General features: G+C 36.1%; 1 protein-coding gene across 3 annotated transcripts in view; it reads left to right on the top strand.

The window, feature by feature from the left end:
- Window positions 1-23,762, top strand: part of LOC123566563 (sorting nexin-24-like) — a 223,908-nt gene that overhangs the window by 83,785 nt on the left and 116,361 nt on the right. Inside the window, exon 3 of one of the 3 annotated variants that reach the window (XM_045360792.2) lies at window positions 2,339-2,609. The exons of the other annotated variants lie outside the window; for them this stretch is intronic. Coding sequence (XP_045216727.1) covers window positions 2,339-2,545 — 207 coding nt within the window. The 3' untranslated portion in view covers window positions 2,546-2,609. Of the gene's footprint in view, window positions 1-2,338; window positions 2,610-23,762 lie in introns of those variants that run through there. 3 annotated transcript variants of the gene reach the window in all.

Below are 23,762 nucleotides of genomic sequence, written 5' to 3'. Positions count from 1 at the left end.
GGTTCAAGGTCAAGGTCACAACTCAAGGTCAAAGGTTTGAGCCTGCCATTTTTTGTCCGCTCTGTATCTCCTTAACCTCTTGAAGGAATTTTAAATAAAACTTAGGTCAAATGATCCACGACTCATCAAACGATGTGCGCCCATGAGTCGCCTGCGACTCTAAGGTCAAGTCACAACTCCGGTCAAAGGTTTGAGCCTCCCATTTTGTGTCCGCTCTAAATCTCTTAAACCCCTTGAAGGAATTTTATAAAACTTGGGTCAAATGATCACCTCATCAAGACAATGTGCAGAACCCATGAGTCAGTCATGCCGGCTCAAGGTCAAGGTCACAACTTAGGGTCAAAGGTTTGAGCCTTCCATTTTGTGTCCGCTCTATATCTCCTAAACCCCTTGAAGGATTTTCATCAAACTTGGGTCAAACGATCACCTCATCAAGGCGATGTGCAGAACTTATGAGTCAGCCATGTCGGCTCAAGGTCAAGGTCACAACTGAAGGTCAAAGGTTTGAGCCTTCCATTTCGTGTCAGCTCTATATCTCCTAAACCCCTTGAAGGAATTTTATAAAACTTGGGTCAAATGATTACCTCATCAGAACGATGTGCAGAAATTATGAGTCAACCATACCAGCTCAAGGTCAAGGTCACAGCTAAGGGTAGAAGGTTTGAGCCTTCCATTTGGTGTCCACTCTGTATCTCCTAAACCCCTTGAAGGATTTTCATCATATTTGGGTCAAATGATCACCTCATCAAGAACTCATGAGTCAGCCATGTCAACTCAAGGTCAAGGTCACAACTGAAGGTCAAAGGTTTCAGCTCTGTATCTCCTAAACCCCTTGAAGGATTTTCATGAAACTTGGGTCAAATGATCACCTCATCAAGACGTTGTGCAGAATTCATGAGTCAGCCATGTCAGTTCAAGGTCAAGGTCACAGCTAAAATCAAATGTTTACCCTTTCACTATCGATAGAAGTGGCGGGGGATTTAGCTGTCTTTCAGACTGCCTTGTTGGTTAAGGTTTTGTATGTAAGCTGGTATCTCAGTACCCAATAATGGGAATGGATCGAAAATTCACACACTTGTTCACTGTCATCATCTGACATGCACTAAGCGGGTCCCATAACTCTACTTTGCATTTTTTCAAAATTATGCCCCTGTTTTCACTTAGAAGTTTTTGGTTAAGTTTTTGTATTATAAGCTGGTATCTCAGTATCTACTAATGGGAATGGATTGAAACTTCACACACTTGTTCGCTGTCATGATCTAACGTGCACTGTGCAGGTCCCATAACTCTACTTTGCATTTTTTTCAAGATTATGCCCCTTTTTCGAATTAGCAATTTTTGGTTAAGTTTTTGTATGTAAGCTGGTATCTCAGTATCCACTAATGGGAATAGGTTGAAACTTCACACACTTGTCCACTGTCATTAGGGCTGTCATCGATAGAAACGATATCGATGTATCAACGATATTTTTTTGTCGATCGATTATCGATTCCCATTTTCAAAAATCGATATTTTACAGAGAGAAAAAAACTACCCAAATAAACACTCAGACCCTAAAAAACAACTAAAGTTCACAAAGTTGTAAATTTGGATAAATGCAAAAAAGGAGTATAAAGGAAATAAAAATGAAAGATGTTATTAATTTTTATGTATTTCTTTTATTTCATAAATACAAATACAACACAATCAAACAGAAATATGGAAAGTAGGCAATAAAACTTGAAATAGCATTTACAGGAAGGTATATTGTATGCATATGAACAAATAGGTCGTTAATCTAACTTAATAATCAATATATCGATGTATCGTCGATATTTGTCTTCTGATATATCGGTATCGTCGATACGCCTAAGACCCAATCAATGACAGCCCTAACTGTCATGAGCTGATAAACACTATGCAGGTTCCATAACGCTGTTTCCCATTTTTACAAAAAATTTCGACTTTTATATTCATCCAATGGACAAGGCTGTTGAATAGTCGAGCGTTGCTGTCCTCCGACAGCTCTTGTTTATATGATTTGTGAAATTGTAAATGTTTGTATGTGTATTGTTGTTGTTGTTAACTGAAGGCCATAGTACTGAAAATAAATTTACGTTTCATTTTCATGTTATGTACACTTTGTATGTTACCTTCATTAAATAAAGATTTTATTATTCTTATATCATTATTATAGCCATTTCCTTGATTTACACTTAATTTGACATCCCTTCTCAAACAATGAACTTTTAGCTCAAGGCTTTCCTATATTGACAAGTTATTGTTTTTTAGCTCACCAGTGCTCAAGTGATTATCAGATTTGTAATGTCTACCGTAATTGTTCAAATTATTGCCCTAGGTTAAAAAATGTCCCCCTATCCAAGCCCTGGTGATGGATGGGGGCCATTATTGGAGTAAAAGCCGGAGGCCGAGCATGTATACTGAGCATGACATTCGCGACGATAGTTTAGCAAGATGCACGTTTAAAGGAAAAACCGAACAGGAAACAATGCCTGCGCAGTCGATATGCAACATAAGCAACATCCAGGTAAAACTCATATTTTAAAGAACATAAACTTGTTGACAAACCTCCTCAAAAAACAATAATAAAGGGTAGGGTAAATAAAATAATACCTGTTAAGGGTGGGAAGTATACATGCTCGGCCTCTGACTTTTACTCCAATAATGGCCCCCATCCATCACCAGGGCTTGGATGTGGGGACATTATTTTTGCAAAAGCCTATGGCTTTTCTCATGTATACTGAGCATCTTTAAAGTTTGTCAACAAGTAGTATATCAGCAAAGAAACAAATATCAAATACCCACATTTAATCTATTGAGAAAAAAATTCAATTACACATGAGATATACATAATGCATAATTATATGCATTATGACAAACATTAGAAAAACTGGTCACCGTTCATGTAATCAAAAAGTTCTGAAATACTAACTGCTATAACTGTAAAGAGAACAACTGTTACATTAGCACAGCCTTGGCAAAAGATAAATTACTATCATTCACAACAGGCCTATAATAAAACTTATAGAAGTTCTTATCAGAACTCCAGTCAAAAGTGTCCAAGATAGTTTTTAACGTACATCTACCTCCTGCTGCTGAAACTGCAGCAGACCTAAACGAATGGGCTTTGAAAACATCTGTATCAATGCCCGAAAGCTGCAAAACAGTCTTTAGCCATCTAGCCACAGTGCTAGTACAAACTTTATCATAAGTCACATAAGAAATCAATAACTGTCTAGATTTCCTTAATTTTCTGGTATATTTAATGTAGTATAATAATGTATGCATTACACAAAGAGGTTCCTCCTCAAAATGTTCCAATTTCAATGAAAAGACATTAGATCAGTACTTGACCTAGAAGTTTTAAGCAAAACGGGAAGGAAGAAAGTCAAATGTGAATCTGTATACTGAACACAATCCAAATTCATTGACACAAGAGTTTGAGCACGTGGCGCACAACATAAAGCTATCAATGCTACTAATTTCAGTGTTAACATTTTTAACGACAGTTCACTTAACAGAAATAAAGTTTTAAGATACTGCAAAAAAAAACGTTACATTCCAGGTAAATTTATACCTTGGTTTTGGAGGATTAGAAAGAAAAATCCCTTTCATAAATTTAGGAATTAAAGAAACCTGTGAACATCAAGTATTTTCAAAAAAGGGAAGGGTTTGTAATAACATAGCCTTATGTGTATTTAGTACTGAATAAGATTTCTTATTCTCATGTAAAAAGTATATTAAGTAATTAACTACTAATGTTTCAGTTGTACTAAAGGGATTTTTCTGTTGTTTTACACACCAAAAATACCAACATTTCCAAGCCAAAGCTTATTGTTTGCGGGTTCCTGATCTCCATGCCCGCAAAACAATCTCGATAGCTCCTGGTGAAACCTTTCCAAGACTGAGGGATCTCCGGACAGAATCAATCCAATAAACGTTAAAGACTTCCTTAGTGGATGGTGTCTTCCATTGTGTGCCACTGTCAGAAGACCTTTGTGCCTTGGTAACCTAGCAGGTAAAGAAGCTAAATTAGGCAATAACATAGGAAACCAAGGTTGAGATTTCCAAAATGGCAAAATCAAAATAGCTTTGACTACTAGCTTTGTCTTCAACTATTTTGTTAATCACCTTAGGTGGAAAAATATACGGTAAAAATTCTCTCAAGGAGCAAGAGAACGCATCATTAAAAGCTGTAGTCGGTATGCCGACCAAAAAACCCAGAGTTGGAGTATGCACAAAATATTTTTACATGAATAGGTTCTACAACATGTAACTTCATAGAAACTGAATGATGCAACTTTGTCATCATTGAGCATTTTGAAATACAGTGAAACACCGCTCGCTCGAGCATCGATGACTCGAGCACCCGGGCTCGCTCGAGCAATTCATGTGGTTCCGGCCGATTTCCTTCTATTTTCTATGTGATATTACCATGGCTGGGTCGAGCATCGATAACTCGATCGCTCGAGCATGACACCTGGTCCCTGTGTGTTAATTTACTCTTTGTTACTTCTGGCTAACTCGAGCAGAGGTGTCAACACTTTTCACACCTTCGGCGGTCAGAATGTGTCGGTTAATTAAACATTTTCACACACCGTTGAAATTGCGTAGTCTATTCCCAGACTATCTTAAATGTTTGTTTGTCGGTATAGTTGATCTTATGATGAGAATAATTATTGATAAAATCTTAAAGAAAAGTTTTATTGATCAAATATCGATCAATTACTGATTACTTAAAGCATCTTGTCTGCGGGATCGAGAAGATAGTTATGAGATCTTAGTATTTTAATCAGCAATTGTTTGCATGCAAATGAAGGAAATAATATAGCCGTTTCATAAAATTCAGACGATAATTATGATATGCACTTGTTGATGAATAAAAAAAAATCTTAGTTGTTTCTTCACATGTGCCATTTACAAATTATATATTGAAACGTATATCAATAGATAACGTTTGTAATACGTTTGTTTTTGAAAAATGTCACAAGTATGTTATTATTACGTATCACCGTTTACTCTGCAAACGGTCCCAATGACAGTTGGTAAAACAAACTTTAGTTTTCTTCGTATGTTGGTCAATGTTTGGGTCGCTCGAAACCATGGATAACTCGAGCATTTTGCTCATCCCCTTGCGACCTCGAGCGAGCGGTGTTTTACTGTATTCAAGATGGCCACCAAGATGGCCGCCAAAAATCCAAAGACGGCATTATAATAATATCCTAAATTATAGGATATTAGGACAGGATTGCAACGTATATATTAGTTTTATTGCTAGAGGTAATGTGTTAAACATCAAATGTTCAATTCAAAGAAGAAATTCATTTGAAAAATCCAAAATGGTGGTCAAAATGGCTGCCAAAAGGGAAAATCCCTATATATTTTAGTAAACACTCTTAATATGCAGATTTTTTTCCACCGTATATGGGTACTTCTAATAATTAGAAATGTTTACAACACTTTAAATGTTTCTTCAGTAATTTTATAACAAAGAGGTCAGGCTTTCAAGTGGCCCTAAAAGTCCTAAAAATCCTATTTTTAGGCCTCCCTTAAATTCCTGAAGAAAAAAAAAACACTAAGAAAGGGCCAAAGTCCTAAAAAAAAAGCCCTTATTTTTAAAAATTATCCCTAATCAGGGGTGGTATAGTACGTCATCAACAGGTGCGCGCAACACTTCCCAATGCGGCTTTTTTGTGTCAAATACCTCGATTCGGTGAGTAAACTTGTGATTATTACATTGATAACTAATAGATTCGGAAATGACATATAGTCTAAAGTACCCGCACATGCGTCTAGTTCATTATTTACATTTGCATTTTTCAAGAAAGCCTTCCGTTTAAGAGAACATTTGGCACAATGCACTTCATGGAAACACTTCCCTATTCACCACACCGTATTATGTCGCATAACAAGAGTTTACATGCATTTCTGATAAATCCAAGCATTGACTGGTGTTCTTTTATGGTAAACAGAGGTCAGTGATACCTTGATTAGTCATTGGAATCTAAACTTTCCGAAAAATCAGTAAACTAAAATTTCGCCTTCCCGGTTCACCAACTGAATTGATGTCCTTCCCGGCTCACCAATTTCCAGCATGACTAACATTGGGCTTTGCTCATGTAAATGTGATCACACTTGCCTGGAAGTTCTATTAATTGGAATACTAATTGTTAGAGTGCTTGCACTAGATGGTCCGTAAACTTCATTTATGCATTTGAAGATCTTGAACATATGTTGTATACTATAAACGTGCATATGTATGATATATGTTCTATCATGTCCTTATATTTGTTATTTTAGGTACATGAAAGATGAAAAAGGAAACAAAACTTGTAGTCTGCATCAATGGAATTGTCAATATATGTTAAAAAGGATTGTTGAGTGATTGGCATGCAAGTCATAATTGACATATTATATTTTCCAAAAGCTGTACGAGATTATATTTGAGAAGTGGAGAACATCCTCTAACGGAATTACCCCCAGACAAGGATTTCAATGCTCAACTAGGTCTCCATACCAAACACAACTATGTCGGTTGCTGTTTGAAGGTATGGATATAAATTAGTCCAAATAATATTGTACTCAAGAGTTGAATATCGTTACATATTTTTCACTTGTCGATATTCGCAGACAACATAAAATATCAAAATATAAAATCGGTCTACCCGAGGTCTCATTATTTAGACTAGGATATAAATAACTGATTTAATTTCAATAATTTTACAGTAGAGAAACCTTAATCAGGGGTATAGATAGATAGGCATTTCAACACATGATAATATGAATAGAAAGTATTTTGGAAACCATTAGCTAACTTGTTACTCTAATTATTTTGTCATGATAACTATATATGGCGTGTCATCGAAAATAGTGGAATATGATGGCTTTGATTTCGAACTTGAGTTCAAGGCAAGACTCGATGAGACAAATAAGAATATGCATTGATAATATGCTAAGTAAAGCAAAATTATATAGTTAAATAATTATCATGTGCTGTTTTTTTAAAAGAGCAACCTTTTAATATATTTTTAAAGGTATAACGTCGCACCAGTGCAGTTTAGTTTTTAATGATATGCTACTATTTAATTTTGTTTAACGTTTCAGGGCCACGTGAGAAATTACTGTATCGCGCCAATGAAATGTTCTTATTAAGGGGTTTTAGATGTGTGAATGGGACTTGAAAGCGGTTCAGGATTTAACATTTGACTAATGTTCAGATTTTGCTTGCAAATCTTAGTGAGCTTGAACAGTAGTAGAACAATTTTACTTGCAATGTAAATTATTTTACTTTTAAACTGTTTAGTTGTTGAAAATGTTGTTGTATAAAAGATTATTTAATTAAAATAGGAAATTTTACTGATTTTTTTATTTAAACCCTTACACAGTGGAAGCCGTTGTGACATAAACATACGCACATACACTTTCAAGACATAGCAACATTTTCCTTGTTATCAGCTAATGTTATATATTTACACAAATCAACAAAAGTAGATTTATTACTTGATTGTAGCAATTCTAAATTTTATACGAGTATTATGATAACGTTTCATTAATTTTGTACGTAATTCTTTAAAACTCAACATTTAAAAAAATGAAATTCACCTTAAGGTTCATTAAGATCGTATATCTGACAAATTCGTTCCACATTGTATGCCTTAATTTTCTTCGATCAAAAAGTAGTGTACATCTCTATGTCAAATATTCTCAACAATTGGTAATATTCAGACACAACAGGGAACCCTAAAATAATTACAAAACTTTGGTGGTAATTTTAGTGTAAAAGAAAACCGATAAAAGACTATTGGTAATTTATTATCACATATTCTAAAATGCACAATACCCTCAACAACATGGTTATTATGAAATTAAAGATGTTTTATTTTAAATGGCCATTTGTTTTCATATAACAACAGCAGCTTTCTGTGGAAAAAATGTCAAAGAATATGTCAACATCTATAGAGGAAGGAATTACACGGAATAGAAAGCTCTGAATGTTATTGATAAGTTACCGTTAAAACCAATTATTGCCATGATATACACCATGTACATGCTTTTGTAATTATGAAAATTATAAAAATGTTGAAGTGGAGACGCACTGCCTATACTTCAGATTCAACAAAAATCAGAATATAACAACTCTTGAAACCATTAAACTGGAAAATGTTGAGGTTTTGCGCAATTACACTAATTATAACTCAGAAATTTCATTAAAAACACACAAAAATTGATAAAGTGGCAATGTAGTATAATCTGTCAACGTTTATTGACCGAAACATAGAGATAACAAGAATATTTACATTGCATTGTTTTACCCGTTATGAGCATTAGTGTCAACGACATTTCATACAAAGTTTCAAATGCTGTTGCATTTCATCAAAATCTGTCAAATGTTATTTAGAAGAAATGAGAGGCACTGACAAGACTCTGTGACTTCAACACAGACAGACAACAACTACTTTTGTGGTCTTCATTTCTGACTTTTTCACAAACGTCCACAACAAGCGGGTATTGTTCTTTCTACAATTCTGATTTTTTGACTTGTCATTTTATTCCCAAGAAATGCATGAATTACTATATGCAGTTAATGTTCATCTGTCTACGGATATCATACTGCTGAACCCCAAGTGCTTAGCTTCATAATTAAATTCTGATAAACAGAATATCTCTGGTGTTTCTGTTGTGATCTGAAAAAGAAAGAGTAAATCTGTCATAATATAGCCCTTAAAGGTAAATTAAGCACTGTTTTTACTGACATAAATGTTCATTGCTAAATACTAGTTTTGCTGGTATGGCAACCGAAGTACCATGCGTCAAAATAAATTGAAAGGCTACATATGATTAAGTCAAACACGATGCCACACGGGCGGTGAACCGGGAAGGCGAAATTTTATATTACTGATTTCTTTGAAACTATAGATTCCGATAATTATTTAAGGTATCTCTGACCTCTGTTTGCCATAAAAGAACACCCGTCAAGGCATTTAGTCATTAGAAATGCATGAAAACTCTTTTTATGCGACATAATATGGTGTAGTGAATGGGGAAGTGTTTCCATGAAGTGCATTGTGCTCGAATGTTCTCATAAACGTAAGACTTTCTTGAAAATGCAAACATCAGTGATAAACTAGAGACACATGCGGGTACTTTAGACTATATGTCATTTCCAAATCTATTTGTTACCAATGAAATAATCGCAAGTTTACTCACCGAATCGAGGTGTTTTGACATAAAAAAGCCGCATCGGGAAGTGTTGCGCCCACCTGTTGATGATGTACTATACCACCCCTGCTAATTATTTTGTAATTTCTGTCTGAATTTAAAGAAAAATTTGCACTAAGTGATGCATATAATGAACAAATTAATTTATTGAAGTTAATATTCGTTAAGATTCATTTACAGAGGATGCTTCTATCAGTTTCATGAGTTCCTAGGCTACAGCTTCATGAAATATAGTTATGCTCTAATTCGTTTCACTCAAACGAGCATAAATTATTTATAACCTTCAAGCATTCACCTTTAAATAAACGACAAACAACAGTATATATTTAGGCCTGAGGTCGCCCGGGAGCCATTATTTTTGGCAAAAATAGCCCTAATTTTCGCCCTATTTTTTTTGCCAAATAGTGCTTGAAAGCCTTAGAAGTTTCTTATTCAAAAGCATAACAATTGGAACTTAAAATATATACAAAAAGTAGGTATGATTTGCGATAAATTTGCTGTAAATGCCAGTAATGATATATCAAGTATCATTACAGTGTTCTTGTATAAAATTTACTGATCCTTGTTCTATTTTCGTATTACGTATGTTACACTGTTATCTATATATGATATATTTTGTCTGACTTTGAGCTATTCGATGATTGGCATGTATATATTTGTTAGGTTTTCGTATTTTTCGTCATAATCGTAACAGGCAGCGAAAAACTGATAATTTTTCGAAAGACCTTGTTCATATCCCATCTACATCTCCAAGTTTGTTTAGACTGCATTCTCGTTTCACCTGTTTGACAGCTGCTTCATTTGGTACAAATTGATGTCATAATTTGACGTCGTATTATGACGTTATAGTGTCTGAGCAATTTTAATATATGGTGTCTTTGAAAAAGTTGCAGTAATATCACCAGTAGGCAGGAAAATGACCTAACATGGCTGCCTGAGTAAGGCAGGTGATTTCCCAACCCTCAGAACGGCGTAGTGCTCGGTTGTCCATTCAACACTGCCCCTTGGGTTTGGGAAGACTCTGTCTTACACAGGCAGTCGTACAAGATACTTATAGACTTACATGTTGCTACAATATCCAATATTGTCTGCTGAGCATAGTTTCCTCCATCAGCAGAGAGCATGCCACATCATTGAGTGCAGAAAAGTGCACCTGAACAAAACATAGAAGTGCATCAACAAAATAAATCTGAATGTGTCATCACATGTCACTGTCACAAATTCTGCTCACACACCAACTGCTTTTGACAAACACAGGCTGCAGGGAGCAGAATATGAATACTAGTGGAAGGAACTGGCGCTCAGTGGACAATAGTGGAATCTGCAGCACCATGTAAGGTACATAAAAATGCAACTGTTATATGCCCCAGATGTCTGTCTGGATGTGATAATGTCTCCAAGCTAAGTGGCATTAGAATGACAGCTGTTGCCAAACAGGTGACAATAGAGTTCAATTTGGACAAATATGGATATGTTGATGCAGATACCAACAAGATTTTTGAAGAAGCTGTTTCATTGCAGCCTGTTTGGGTAAAAAGAAGCTGAAAATATATCAGATATGACGCCTGTTTGGGTAAGAAAGAAGCTGAAAATATATCAGATATGACGTTTGGGTATCAAATATGGGAAAGAAGACCTTTCAAAAGATGTGCAGACTACAAGCATTCCTCTTTCTGAGAATGTCAAAGGAACATACATACAGACATGCATAATGGAGGACTGTTTGACCCAGGCCCTTCAAGTTTTGATGCCACCAGTTTTTGATAGACCAAGGATAAAAACTTTTAGAGGCTTCTACCGACGACAGTAACGGAAAACAACATCCCTCCCCCTTATCTGTTGTGATTGTGCATCAGAATTACAATTTGTAACATCCCGAGGGTGTCTTTCTGTAGCTCACCTAGCCTGCACAATATTATGTAACTGCCATAAAACATGTACCTCTCAATATAAATAGATGTAGGGTAGGCTATTGGTGAAATATTCAGTGATGCAGATGATGATTCTAGTGATTCTGACAGGAACTTCAAAACTGAAGTGCTAAACATGTCAATCGTCCAATAGCAATTTGGAAAGTCAGACTGGATATAAGGTATTTGAATAATAGTTCTAATAATGACAGCACAAGGATAAGTTAATTTAATACAGTAACATTGAGCTGACACTTGACTTCAGAAACGCTCATCCATATATGGCAATTATTTCAGCTCATAAGCAACGTTTTCATCAAACTTTCCCGACTTTTATTTAAAGGCGTTTTTCAAAATCTTTTATTGAAACGCTATAAATTGAAAATATCAGTCACTGCAACCACGTATATCGGTATTGGAGAGGTATCAAATTTATAGTGGACAGGCTGCGGCTTTAGGGTTTCTTGTTTAACACCACCATGTTAACGTTTTACATTACGTCAGTGTCACCTACTTTAGCATATTGCATCATAAAAAACAACAACTAATCTTTTTATCTTTGTGCAAAATGGTAAATTTGTTTATCTTTTAACAATGTAGACAAACGGATGTTTGCTATTCCTGTCCAGCGACGGCAACCGATATCCGAATAAAACAATCCGAATATGAGCTTCATGAACAGCAGTCTGCTTTGTTTAGCACAGACAAATTTCCATCAGTATTAATAATATCTGTCATGTGTTTACGAATCGGATAGAAATATCTGTCCCGAGGGCACCTGCGCATTGGGCGGTAATGAGGCTTGCCGAATTACCGCCCATGCGCAGGTGGCCGAGGGACGGATATTTCCATCTGATTCGTAAACACATGACTGATATTTTTTCTTGCATATCGTATACATGTTAGCATTTTATTCTGACAGACTTTTTTCCTTGCATACCGTATTTTACAAAAGGTAAAAGTAGTTTCTTTTTAGCACTCTTTCTTATAGTGGAGAATGAACACAAAGCGCGGGAAATTAACGTCCGTAAGCAGAAGTGACGTCATGATGTTTTGTGTTACGCACAATAACAAAGTTCCACTTTAGTTTTGTCGTTTGTAGCGTAATGTTATGTTTTTATGGTAAACGTATTTTGAATCGAGAAATATACTAAAAGGAACGGAGAGAAACTATCAAGGTACCTGCTTTTTTCGTATTTTACATAAACAATATATTATTAGTGCATGAACCAGTAGTTGTCATTAACAGCACGAGAGTCATCTGGCATGGGAGGGTGCCAGATGGGTTTTGCCGGCATGGGTAAAATCACCGGAAACGCCAGTCCGGTGTGCAAGAAACCTTTATCTGTTACGCATATGCGTTACGATTATCTCCTTGAATCAAATATTAAAAATGCACAGATGGGGCATTTTAAAGTCCTTGAGTGTATCTTTACTGTTATCAAATTGTATCAAACTGATCACAAATCATACCATATGTTCTTATATATGTTTTTTGTTCAAATTGTAATGCTTCTGAATAAGAACATCATTTTATCCATCTCTTTGTTATAAATTTACTGGAGAAATATGTAAAGTGTTATAAACATTTTCAATTATTAGAAGAAATCATATACGGTAGGAAAACCTGTACATTTAGCGTGTCTAATGCAAAATATAGGGATTTTCCATTTTGGGGGCTTTGACAGCTATCTTGGATTTTTCAAATGCTTTTCTTCTTTGAAATATGCATTTAATGTTTATCTTGTTACTTTTAGCAACAAAAATATTATATACATTAATAATCCTGTCCAAATCTCCTATTACTGTGAAATCATTAATGTTCGTGGGGGACTTTTTATGCAAAAGTATTTTGTGCATACTGTAGTTTTAGGTTAGGTGGCTAATTGGCATTTGGCATACTGACTACTGCACCTGGTTCAGGAAACCATGATACAAAGCTGCCTGTTTATTCTAGAAGCAAACAAATCTATTTCTGGTACAAAGAAATGTTTACATAATCTGTCAAAAAATTCAGGCTTCAACTTCCACTCTGTGGAGTCTGAAAAATTTCTTGAATAAAAATCAGCAGTTATATTTTGTTTTCCAGCTATGTGTATGGCAGAAATGAAAATATTTCTTTGTAAACACCACTGCCAAATCATCCCAGACTATGTATCAAGTTTTATAGAAGTCATTCCACCCATATCATTGACATATTTTACTGCTGTAAGGTTATCACATGGATTCAATATGAGTATCTGTGCAATTTACATAAAAGGCTTGTAAAGCAAAATAAATTGCCAATAATTCTAAATAATTAATATGATTGTCTGCTTCTTCTACTGACCAATGACCCTGTGATACTGTACCAGAATTTAGATCTACACAACCATAACCTTTGGAGAAGCCAGTTCTACATTTGAACTCAATTTTGCTAGGTCTGATGGGTTTGCCATTTTTAGCTCACCTGTCATGAAGTGACAAGGTGAGCTATTGTGACCGCTTGATGTGCGTCGTCCGTCAACAATTTCTAAAAAAATCTACTTCTTGAAAACCACTGGGCAGAATTACACCAAACTTCACAGGAATGATCCTTGGATGGCCCCCTTTCAAAATTATTCAAAGAATTGAATTCCATGCATAACTCTGGTTGCCATGGCAACTGAAAGGAAAAACTTTAAAAATCTTTTTGTCCAAAACCACAGGGCCTAGGGTAGACTAGCCACTAGACTGATAATAACTATATTTCTATATTTTTCCCTTTTTTGATGAATTCAATTTCATAGAGACAAAAGCCAGTCTATTTTAGAGATTTTCACACAGGACTGATGTTGAAATTATCATGATATTGGACATAGGATATAGACTGGCTCAGTTCACTACATTCAATCATAAAAATGTAAAAAGATATATCATAGTCTAGGAGCTAGTCTAGGCCTAGGGCTTTGATATCTGGTGTGTAGCATCATCTAGTGGTCCTCTACCAAAATTTTTCAAATTATCCCCCTAGGGTCAAATATGGTCCTGCCCTGAGAGTCACATGGTTTATATAGACTTATATAGGGAAAACTTTGAAAATCTTCTTGTACAATACCACATGGCCTAGGGCTTTGATATTTGGTATGTAGCATCATCTAGTGGTCCTCTACTAAGATTGTTCAAATTATCCCACTAGGTTCAAATATGGCCTCGTCCCAGGGGTCACATGGTTTATATAGACTTATATAGGGAAAACTTTGAAAATCTTCTTGTACAAAACCACATGGCCTAGGGCTTTGATATTTGGTATGTAGCATCATCTAGTGGTCCTCTACCAAAATTGTTGAAATTATCCCCCTAGGGTCAAATATGGCCCCGTCCCGGGGGTCCCAAGTTTTACATAGACTTATATAGGAAAAAAAGTTTAAAAATCTTTTTGTCTGAAACCACAACACTTAGACCTTTGATATTTGGTTTGCAGCATTGTCTTATGGTCCTCAACCAAAATTGTTCAAATTGTACCCCTTGGGTGAAAAGAGGCCCTGCCCTGGGGGTCCCAAGTTTTATATAGACTTATATAGGAAAAAGCTTTAAAAATCTTCTTGTCTGAAACCATACGACCTAGGCTTTTGATATTTGGTATGATGCATTGTCTAGTAGTCCTCTACCCAAATTGTTCAAATTATGCCCCTGGGGTTAAAAGAGGCCCTGCCCTGGGGTCACTTAGTTACTATGTGAGTTATATAGGAAAAATACTAAAAAAATCATCTGATCCTATTTCCAAGACTGTTTAATTATAATTACCTGATGACCCCAAGTAATATGATGTCACTTGACAGTGACCTTGACCTACTGTCAGTCACCTACTTTCTTGTTTTTTAAGATACAGCCTTGAAATTTTGATGACATACACAGCTTTGCACACAAATCGTAAAACTGAATTTCATTGACCATGAATGTGACCTACTGACTTTCTTAATATTTTATCATCAGTTTGACATTTGAAACATGTAGCTCATATTACTCAGGTGAGCGATCCAGGGTCATCATGACCCTCTTGTTTGTTCTAAAATTAGTACACCAACTCTGTTTTACTTTAATTCTTCTGACAATTTCACTTTATTTTGGAAATTACCATCTGGAATAAGACCACGAATTTTATCTCTTTCCAACTGACGATAGTGCGAGGGAGCCTCTAAGACTGCATAAAAGGCACTTATAACTGAACCAAAAAATGATGCCATATCCTTCACTACAACCTCAGACAACAATAATAAACCCCTTGCTTTACTAACAATCTTCTCAAATTTTTCTTCAGTAAGAAAAACCATAAAAAGAACAGAATCTATAATGTGTCCAAAAAAAAGATAATTCTAGTACAAAGAATAACTTGTGACTTCTTTTCATTTATAGTAAATCCAAGTGAACTCAAAGTAGAACCAATAAGTTGGGTATTTTGTGCACAGATCTCTTTTACTTGATTCATATTTAATGAATCGTCAATATAATAAGAACAGCGTATTCCTTGGAGTCTCAACCATGCATAAGTTGGTTTCAAACTTTTAGTAAAAATCCTTGGAGTGGAAGATAACCCAAATGGTAGCACATCATACTACCATATGAGTCAGTTTTTCCCCCTTCACTGTATTACCCAGACATGCAGATACAGTAACATACATACAAGGGGGAAAGAACCAACAAGTCACTTTCTTCCCCCTTCACTATGTATGACTCATACATGCAGATACATAAAAGGCGGGAAAGAACCAACTAGTCAGTTTCTTCCCCCTTCACCGTGTATTATTCAGATATGCAGATACACATATTGGGGGAAGGTGGGGGGGGGGGGGGGGGGGGGGGGGGGGGGGGAAGGTGAAGAACCAACAATTAAGTCAGTTTCTTCCTCCTTCACTGTGTATTACTCAGACATGCAGATACATATGTACAAGGAGGAAAGAACCAACTAGTCAGTTTCTTTCCCCTTCCCTTCACCTTGTATTATTCAGACATGCAGATACATACATACAAGGGGGAAAGAACCAACTAGTCAGTTTCTTCCCCCTTCACTGTGTATTATTCAGACATGCAGATACATACATACAAGGGGGAAATAACCAACTAGTCAAGTTTCTTCCCCATTCACCGTGTATTACTCAGACATGCAGATACATAAAAGGCGGGAAAGAACCAACTAGTCAGTTTCTTCCTCCTTCACCGTGTATTATTCAGACATGCAGATACACATATCAGGGGAAGGTGGGGGGGGGGGGGGGGGGGGGGGGGGTGAAGAACCAACAAGTCAGTTTGTTCCCCCTTCACTGTGTATTACTCAGACATGCAGAAACATACATACAAGGAGGAAAGAACCAACTAGTCAGTTTCTTTCCCCTTCCCTTCACCTTGTATTATTCAGACATGCAGATACATACATGCAAGGGGGAAAGAACCAACTAGTCAGTTTCTTCCCCCTTCACTGTGTATTATTCAGACATGCAGATATACAAATACTAGGGGGGAAAGAACCAACTAGTCAGTTTTTCTCCCTTCACTGTGTATTACTCAGACATGCAGATACATACATACAAGGGGGAAATAACCATCTAGTCAAGTTTCTTCCCCATTCACCATGTATTACTCAGACATGCAGATATACACATACCAGGGGGGAAAGAACAAACTAGTCAGTTTTTCTCCCTTCACTGTGTATTACTCAGACATGCAGATACAGTAACATACATACAAGGGGGAAAGAACCAACTAGTCAGTTTCTTCCCCCTTCACTATTTATTACTCATACATGCAGATACATAAAAGGCGAGAAAGAACCAACTAGTCAGTTTCTTCCCCCTTCACCGTGTATTATTCAGACATGCAGATACACATATCGGGGGAAGGTGTGGGGTGGGGGTGGGGGGGGGGTGAAGAACCAACAAGTCAGTTTCTTCCCCCTTCACTGTGTATTACTCAGACATGCAGAAACATACATACAAGGAGGAAAGAACCAACTAGTCAGTTTCTTTCCCCTTCCCTTCACCTTGTATTATTCAGACATGCAGATACATACATGCAAGGGGGAAAGAACCAACTAGTCAGTTTCTTCCCCCTTCAATGTGTATTATTCAGACATGCAGATATACACATACCAGGGGGGAAAGAACCAACTAGTCAGTTTTTCTCCCTTCACTGTGTATTACTCAGACATGCAGATACATACATACAAGGGGGAAATAACCAACTAGTCAAGTTTCTTCCCCATTCACCGTGTATTACTCAGACATGCAGATATACACACACCAGGGGGGAAAGAACAAACTAGTCAGTTTTTTTCCCTTCACTGTGTATTACTCAGACATGCAGATACATACATACAAGGGGGAAAGAACCAACTAGTCAGTTTCTTCCCCCTTCACTATTTATTACTCATACATGCAGATACATAAAAGGCAGGAAAGAACCAACTAGTCAGTTTCTTCCCCTTCACCATGTATTATTCAGACGTGCAGATACACATATCTGGGGGGGGGGGTGGGAAGGTGGGGAGGCGAAGAACCAACAAGTCAGTTTCTTCCCCCTTCACTGTGTATTATTCAGACATGCAGATATACACCAGGGGGAAAATAACCAACTAGTCAGTTTTTCCCCCTTCACTGTGTATTACTCAGACATGCAGATACATACATACAAGGGGGAAATAACCAACTAGTCAACTTTCTTCCTTATTCACCGTGTATTACTCAGACATGCAGATACATACATACAAGGAGGAAAGAACCAACCTAAAGTCAGTTTCTTCCCCCTTCACCGTGTATTATTCAGACATGCAGATACATACATACAAGGGGGAAATAACCAAATAGTCAGTTTCTTCCCCCTTCACTGTGTATCACTCAGACATGCAGATACATACATACAAGGGGGAAATAACCAGCTAGTCAGTTTTCTCCCCTTCACTGTGTATTACTCAGACATGCAGATACATACATACAAGGAGGAAAGAACCAACTAGTCAGTTTTTCCCCCTTCACTGTGTATTACACAGACATGCAGATACATACATACAAGGGGGAAAGGACCAACTAGTCAGTTTCTTCCCCCTTCACTATTTATTACTCATACATGCAGATACATACATACAAGGGGGAAAGAACCAACTAGTCAGTTTTTCCCCCTTCACTGTGTATTACTCAGACATGCAGATACATACATACAAGGGGGAAAGGACCAACTGGTCAGTTTCTTCCCCCCTTCACTATTTATTACTCATACATGCAGATACATAAAAGGGGGAAGAGAACCAACTAGTCAGTTTCTTCCCCTTCACCATGTATTATTCAGAGGTGCAGATACACATATCCGGGGTGGGGGTGGGGGGGGGGGGGGCGGGTGGGGAGGCGAAGAACCAACAAGTCAGTTTCTTCCCCCTTCAGCGTGTATTACTCAGACATGCAGATACATACATACAAAGAGGAAAGAACCACCTAGTTAGTTTCTTCCCCCTTACCCGTGTATTGCAGATACATACATACAAGGGGGAAAGAACCAACTAGTCAGTTTCTTCCCTCTTCACTGTGTATTACTCATACAAGCAGATACATAAAAGGGGGGAAAGAACCAACTAGTCAGTTTCTTCCCCCTTCACCGTGTATTATTCAGACATGCAGATACACATACCAGGGGGGAAAGAACCAACAAGTCAGTTTCTTTCCCCTTCAGCTTGTATTACTCAGACATGCAGATACATACATACAAGGAGGAAAGAACCAACTAGTCAGTTTCTTCCCCCTTCACCGTGTATTATTCAGACATGCAGATACACATATCAGGGGGGAAAGAACCAACAAGTCAGTTTCTTCTCCCTTCAGCGTGTATTACTCAGACATGCAGATACATACATACAAGGAGGAAAGAACCAACTAGTCAGTTTCTTCCCCCTTCACCGTGTATAATTCAGACATGCAGATATACACATACTAGGGGGGAAAGAACCAACTAGTCAGTTTCCCCCCCTTCACTGTGTATTACTCAGACATGCAGATCCATACATACAAGGGGGAAAGAACCAACTAGACAGTTTCTTCCCTTCCCCCTTCACTGTGTATTACTCATACATGCAGATACATAAAAGGGGGGAAAGAACCAACTAGTCAGTTTTTTTCCCCTTCACTGTGTATTATTCAGACATGCAGATACACATATGGGGGGGGGGGGGGGGGGTGGGGAAGAACCAACAAGTCAGTTTCTTCCCCCTTCACCATGTATTACTCAGACATGCAGATACATACATACAAGGAGGAAAGAAACAACTAGTCAGTTTCTTCCCCCGTCACTGTGTATTATTCAGACATGCAGATACATACATACCAGGGGGGAAAGAACCAAAATAGTTTCCATAGAATCTCAAACTTTATTGAACAATAATTGAGTCTTTAAACAATTAACTTTACATAGTTGCTACTGTCATTTTAAAATATGTCGGTCATTTTAACCCTTTTGGTGGCAAGCAATTTGCGAGAAGGAAACTTTCATGAAGGGTATCACATATGGGTGATGAAACATTTGGCATTGTCTGGCATCAAGATAATAATAACTCTTGAAAGTTCTTGAAGGCTGACACAACATTTGATAACATTTTTTGACAGAATTCTTGCTATCAAACATCCGCGGCGAAATGGAATTCATGAAATCGTGAATTTTTCATCACCATTATGAATTATTCATGAACTGTTCTGGATCACTTCTTAATCTGACTTCATGAAGTTTTATGCATGAAGTGTCATTTGATCTACTTCATGAAGATATCAAGCATTATTGACAGATTCATGAAATCCTTGAAATATTCATGAACTTGTTTAAGAATGAATTAAGATTTTTTCATGAATGTCAATATACCTATAGAATTCAAGAAAAAATCTTGAAAAAATGATGCACATTTTATGAGCAGTTTAAGAATATTAAATTCTTAAAACATTCTTGATGTTTCTTAAGAAAAAGTCATCTATGATTCATTAAAAGTACTAAAATTCAAAACCTTTTTCTAGTTCAGTACCAGCTCTTGAACCCAATTAGGAGTGTTAATTCATTACACATAAAACTTAGGTTTTCCTTTTACAATAAATGAATAAGTTCATGGAAACTGATCATGTGACATTATGAAGTCATGAACATTAAATTCATAATGTCACATGATCAGTTTCCATTATTTTGTTGCATGCTGGGAAATTTTTTGCACATGTGATTCAGCAATTTTTGAGAAGTTTGTGCAGCAAATGAGAAGGAAATATTTATCATACTACAGTATGGAATGGTTTAAAAGGAACATGAGTATACTGAATATCAAATAAGTAATTATGGTGTTGTTATAATTGTTCATTTTAAAAAATATAAAATCCTTGTAAAATGTCACATGTTTTCACGACACTGGAACAAAGCTAGTATCTTATCTGAATGTCAATCTTGAAATCAAAGTAAATTATACATTTTTGTATTTTATACAGCAATAATTACTGTTTACTTCTTATTATGCTTCCAGTTCCACTCTAGTTTACTGTTTGACTCAACATGTCATTTGTTGAGGGTGGAAAATGTCACTGTCTCAGTGACTCAGCAGAGACTAAAACAACCTCTAGCCACTAACTGAACAACACTTAAATTGACCTACAGGAATTTTTCTTGTATCAAGCTATACCGATATTATTTAAAGAATTCCACTACATGCAGATCTCTCAGGTTTCATAGTGTTACACTCCTACCAGGTTACCTTGACAAGTTTATGAAACTTGTTTTGTTTCTTTACAAAAATTGTTCATGAATAAATACTCATGAAAATCAAAATTTATGTTTCATGAATTTCAATACATTATCTCGGCTCTTAATAACAAGTGCATGGATACTACTTAATTGGTACAGGTATTATTTAGTAACTGAAAATATGATGGATTACTGTATCATTTAAGGCAAAGAAGTCCTTTTATAATGTTTTGTATTGTTCATGAAATATTCAAGAAAAGCACAAAATGTCTTATTTAAGTTATAAGAATATTTATTCTTGAAGTGTTCATGGAAAAAAACATGAAGTGCAAATGAGACATTGAAATAAAGAACAAAATAATGCATGAATTCTTCATGAAGTATTTTTTTCAGGAATATTTTCATGAATTCTTCATGAAGATTAATAAATACAAACTTCATGAATTCTTCATGAACACAGGCTATGCTTAATTTCATGCATTTTTAATGCATTTACCACTTCATGAATAATTCATGAATCTGTTTTCATGAGCTGCTGAAGCATTTGTCTCATTTGCACTTCATGTTTTTGTCATGAAGACTTCATGAAGTCTCCTCATGAAGAAGTCATGAATGCTTCATGAGTACTTCATGAATGCTTCATGAGTACTTCATGAAGTATGAATAAACATTTGACAGGGGTTGTCTGTCTTGAAATCACTATCGTCGACGGCAAAGAGAGATAGTGCAATGAAATAAGCATGGACTTCCCGAGGAAATCTTGATTTTCAGCAGTAACTGTTACTGATCCTGTAAGTACCAGCCTGAGGGATGACTATCATTTTTCCCTAACGAATTTATCTGTTGAGGAAAGCTCTTGCATTCAACAAAAACTGAATTGCTATGTATTTGTTTCAGCAACGATAGCTCTTTTTTTGAAGTTTGTGTGATTTTTTTTTGTATTTGTCAGGTTATGTAGCTAGTAAGATATTTTCTCCAATAGTTTTTACAATATGATATTGTTTGCCTTGAACAGCTATTATATTTGCGATTGCCTTTCTTGATAGAAAACAAACAGGCTGCATTTTTTCCTAAAAGGATCTTTATAACTTATAGTTAGTACTAGGAGCTTTTGTTTATTTTCAGTCACATTTATCTCTAATGATTTAGCAAAAATAATCGTTTTGTATCTGATTTTAGCGAGATCCATTGTGTCACTACTGACACGGCTCTATCACAATCTCTTAACCAAGATCAAAGTCAGCTAGTCAGACATCTGAACGTCAATTACTGGCTATAATGTAAACTAAACAGATGTTTAAATCTTCTATACATATCATTTAATACAAGAAATGCAAATACGTCTAATATCGCGAAATAATATGCCGATTATCTTTTCAATGAAGCACTGTCAGCAAACTTAATCTCATCAAACAGTGCCATACGATTAAATTACAATCGGATTCGAGTATAATTTAATCCTTCATTGCAGAATATCCAAAATAATTTCAACTACGCATTCTAATGAAATGCGATTACATCGTCGTCAATAATACGCGTTTTATTGCTGGTTTGCAAATGATATTCATAACATGTGTTATAACATTAACACCCATCAACAGTTCCCGTATCGATAATATTAACCTTATGGTTTCGGTGTGAAAATATCTAGCATATCCCATTCTACATTTAATTGCCATCATTTGGAAGAAGAATAAAATAATTTCAATAGCAAAATTCTTTGAATGCCGAAGTTTAATATCATTCAATCACAAAGTCTGTTATATTGTGGATCTGAAGAAAGATATTCATAACCAGTGAGTGTTTCTAACAATTCAACCCTACAACAGTTCCATGTACTTGCGCCATTAACTTTTTAATTTACATTTGTTATGCGCTGTGAAATATTCTATGTCAGTTAATTTCCATTACAATTTACAATTAATTTAAACGCAAAATTATTGGTATTTTAAAAGAAAAAAATCATATTAGAAAAAATGTTATACTTTTGAATCGTAAAATAAATTAATATCGATTTTTATAGCGGGCCAAAATACAGTATGTGCCGTTACAGTTTTAATCACCGCCATGCAAATGGCTGCCGAAAAACGAAAGTAGCGGTTTGCAGTGACAGAAATGAAGATGTACTGAGCTGTAAATTGAAGATTTTTTTAAGATTTTCTTTTTATTTCCTTGTAGTACGTACGCGCTTATAAGACACACCCCACTCTTTGGACTGGAAATATGACTCCTAAAAATGCGTCTTATAAGCGAATATGTATGGTAATATTTAAAACATCAATACAGAGCAGATATAAACAAACAGAATGAAGAAGCAAATTTATTGATGTGTTTCATACAGAGGCTCAAACATTTCTGAAACGATTGTAAATGCTCCACAGACATCATGTCAGTTTTCACTGGATGCTGTGTATATTTTACGAAAGAGCGATATTTCACGGAGAAAGGGTTTCGCAACACATCAATTTAAATGGGTGAATAGCGAAGATATATGAACTTCACAACAACAGTAACACTTCTAACTGCAAAAGTGAAATTAGAGTTATACTGTTTTATTGTCGAGCCCGCTTGCGGTGAGCTTGACTTAGTCATCACTTTTTGTGGGTCGGTGTATGTGCGTGGACCAATCTTGTTTATATTTGGCATGAATGTTTATCTCAATGTGAAGCAATCTGACTAAAGTACTTGATCTTCTAAACGAAGATCTGAGAACGACCCATTCACATTCGTCTTCTGTATATTTTGGATTTTTAATATTGCTATTTTTATTTTCGCAAATCTATTTTTATTTGAACCAATCAGACAACTTGTTCGAATGTCAAAGAGTAAGAAAAATTTGCAGTCAATCCAGGGCTCGAACCTGGGACTTCTCGCTTACAGAGCAAATGCACTACCGACTGAGCTAACCGGCTATCTGACATCTTT

Source organism: Mercenaria mercenaria, chromosome 8, assembly GCF_021730395.1.
Source record: "Mercenaria mercenaria strain notata chromosome 8, MADL_Memer_1, whole genome shotgun sequence".
Classification (NCBI taxonomy): Eukaryota; Metazoa; Mollusca; class Bivalvia; order Venerida; family Veneridae; genus Mercenaria; species Mercenaria mercenaria.
Note: the sequence above shows the minus strand (reverse complement) of the source record. Positions and strands in the feature narration are given on the sequence as shown.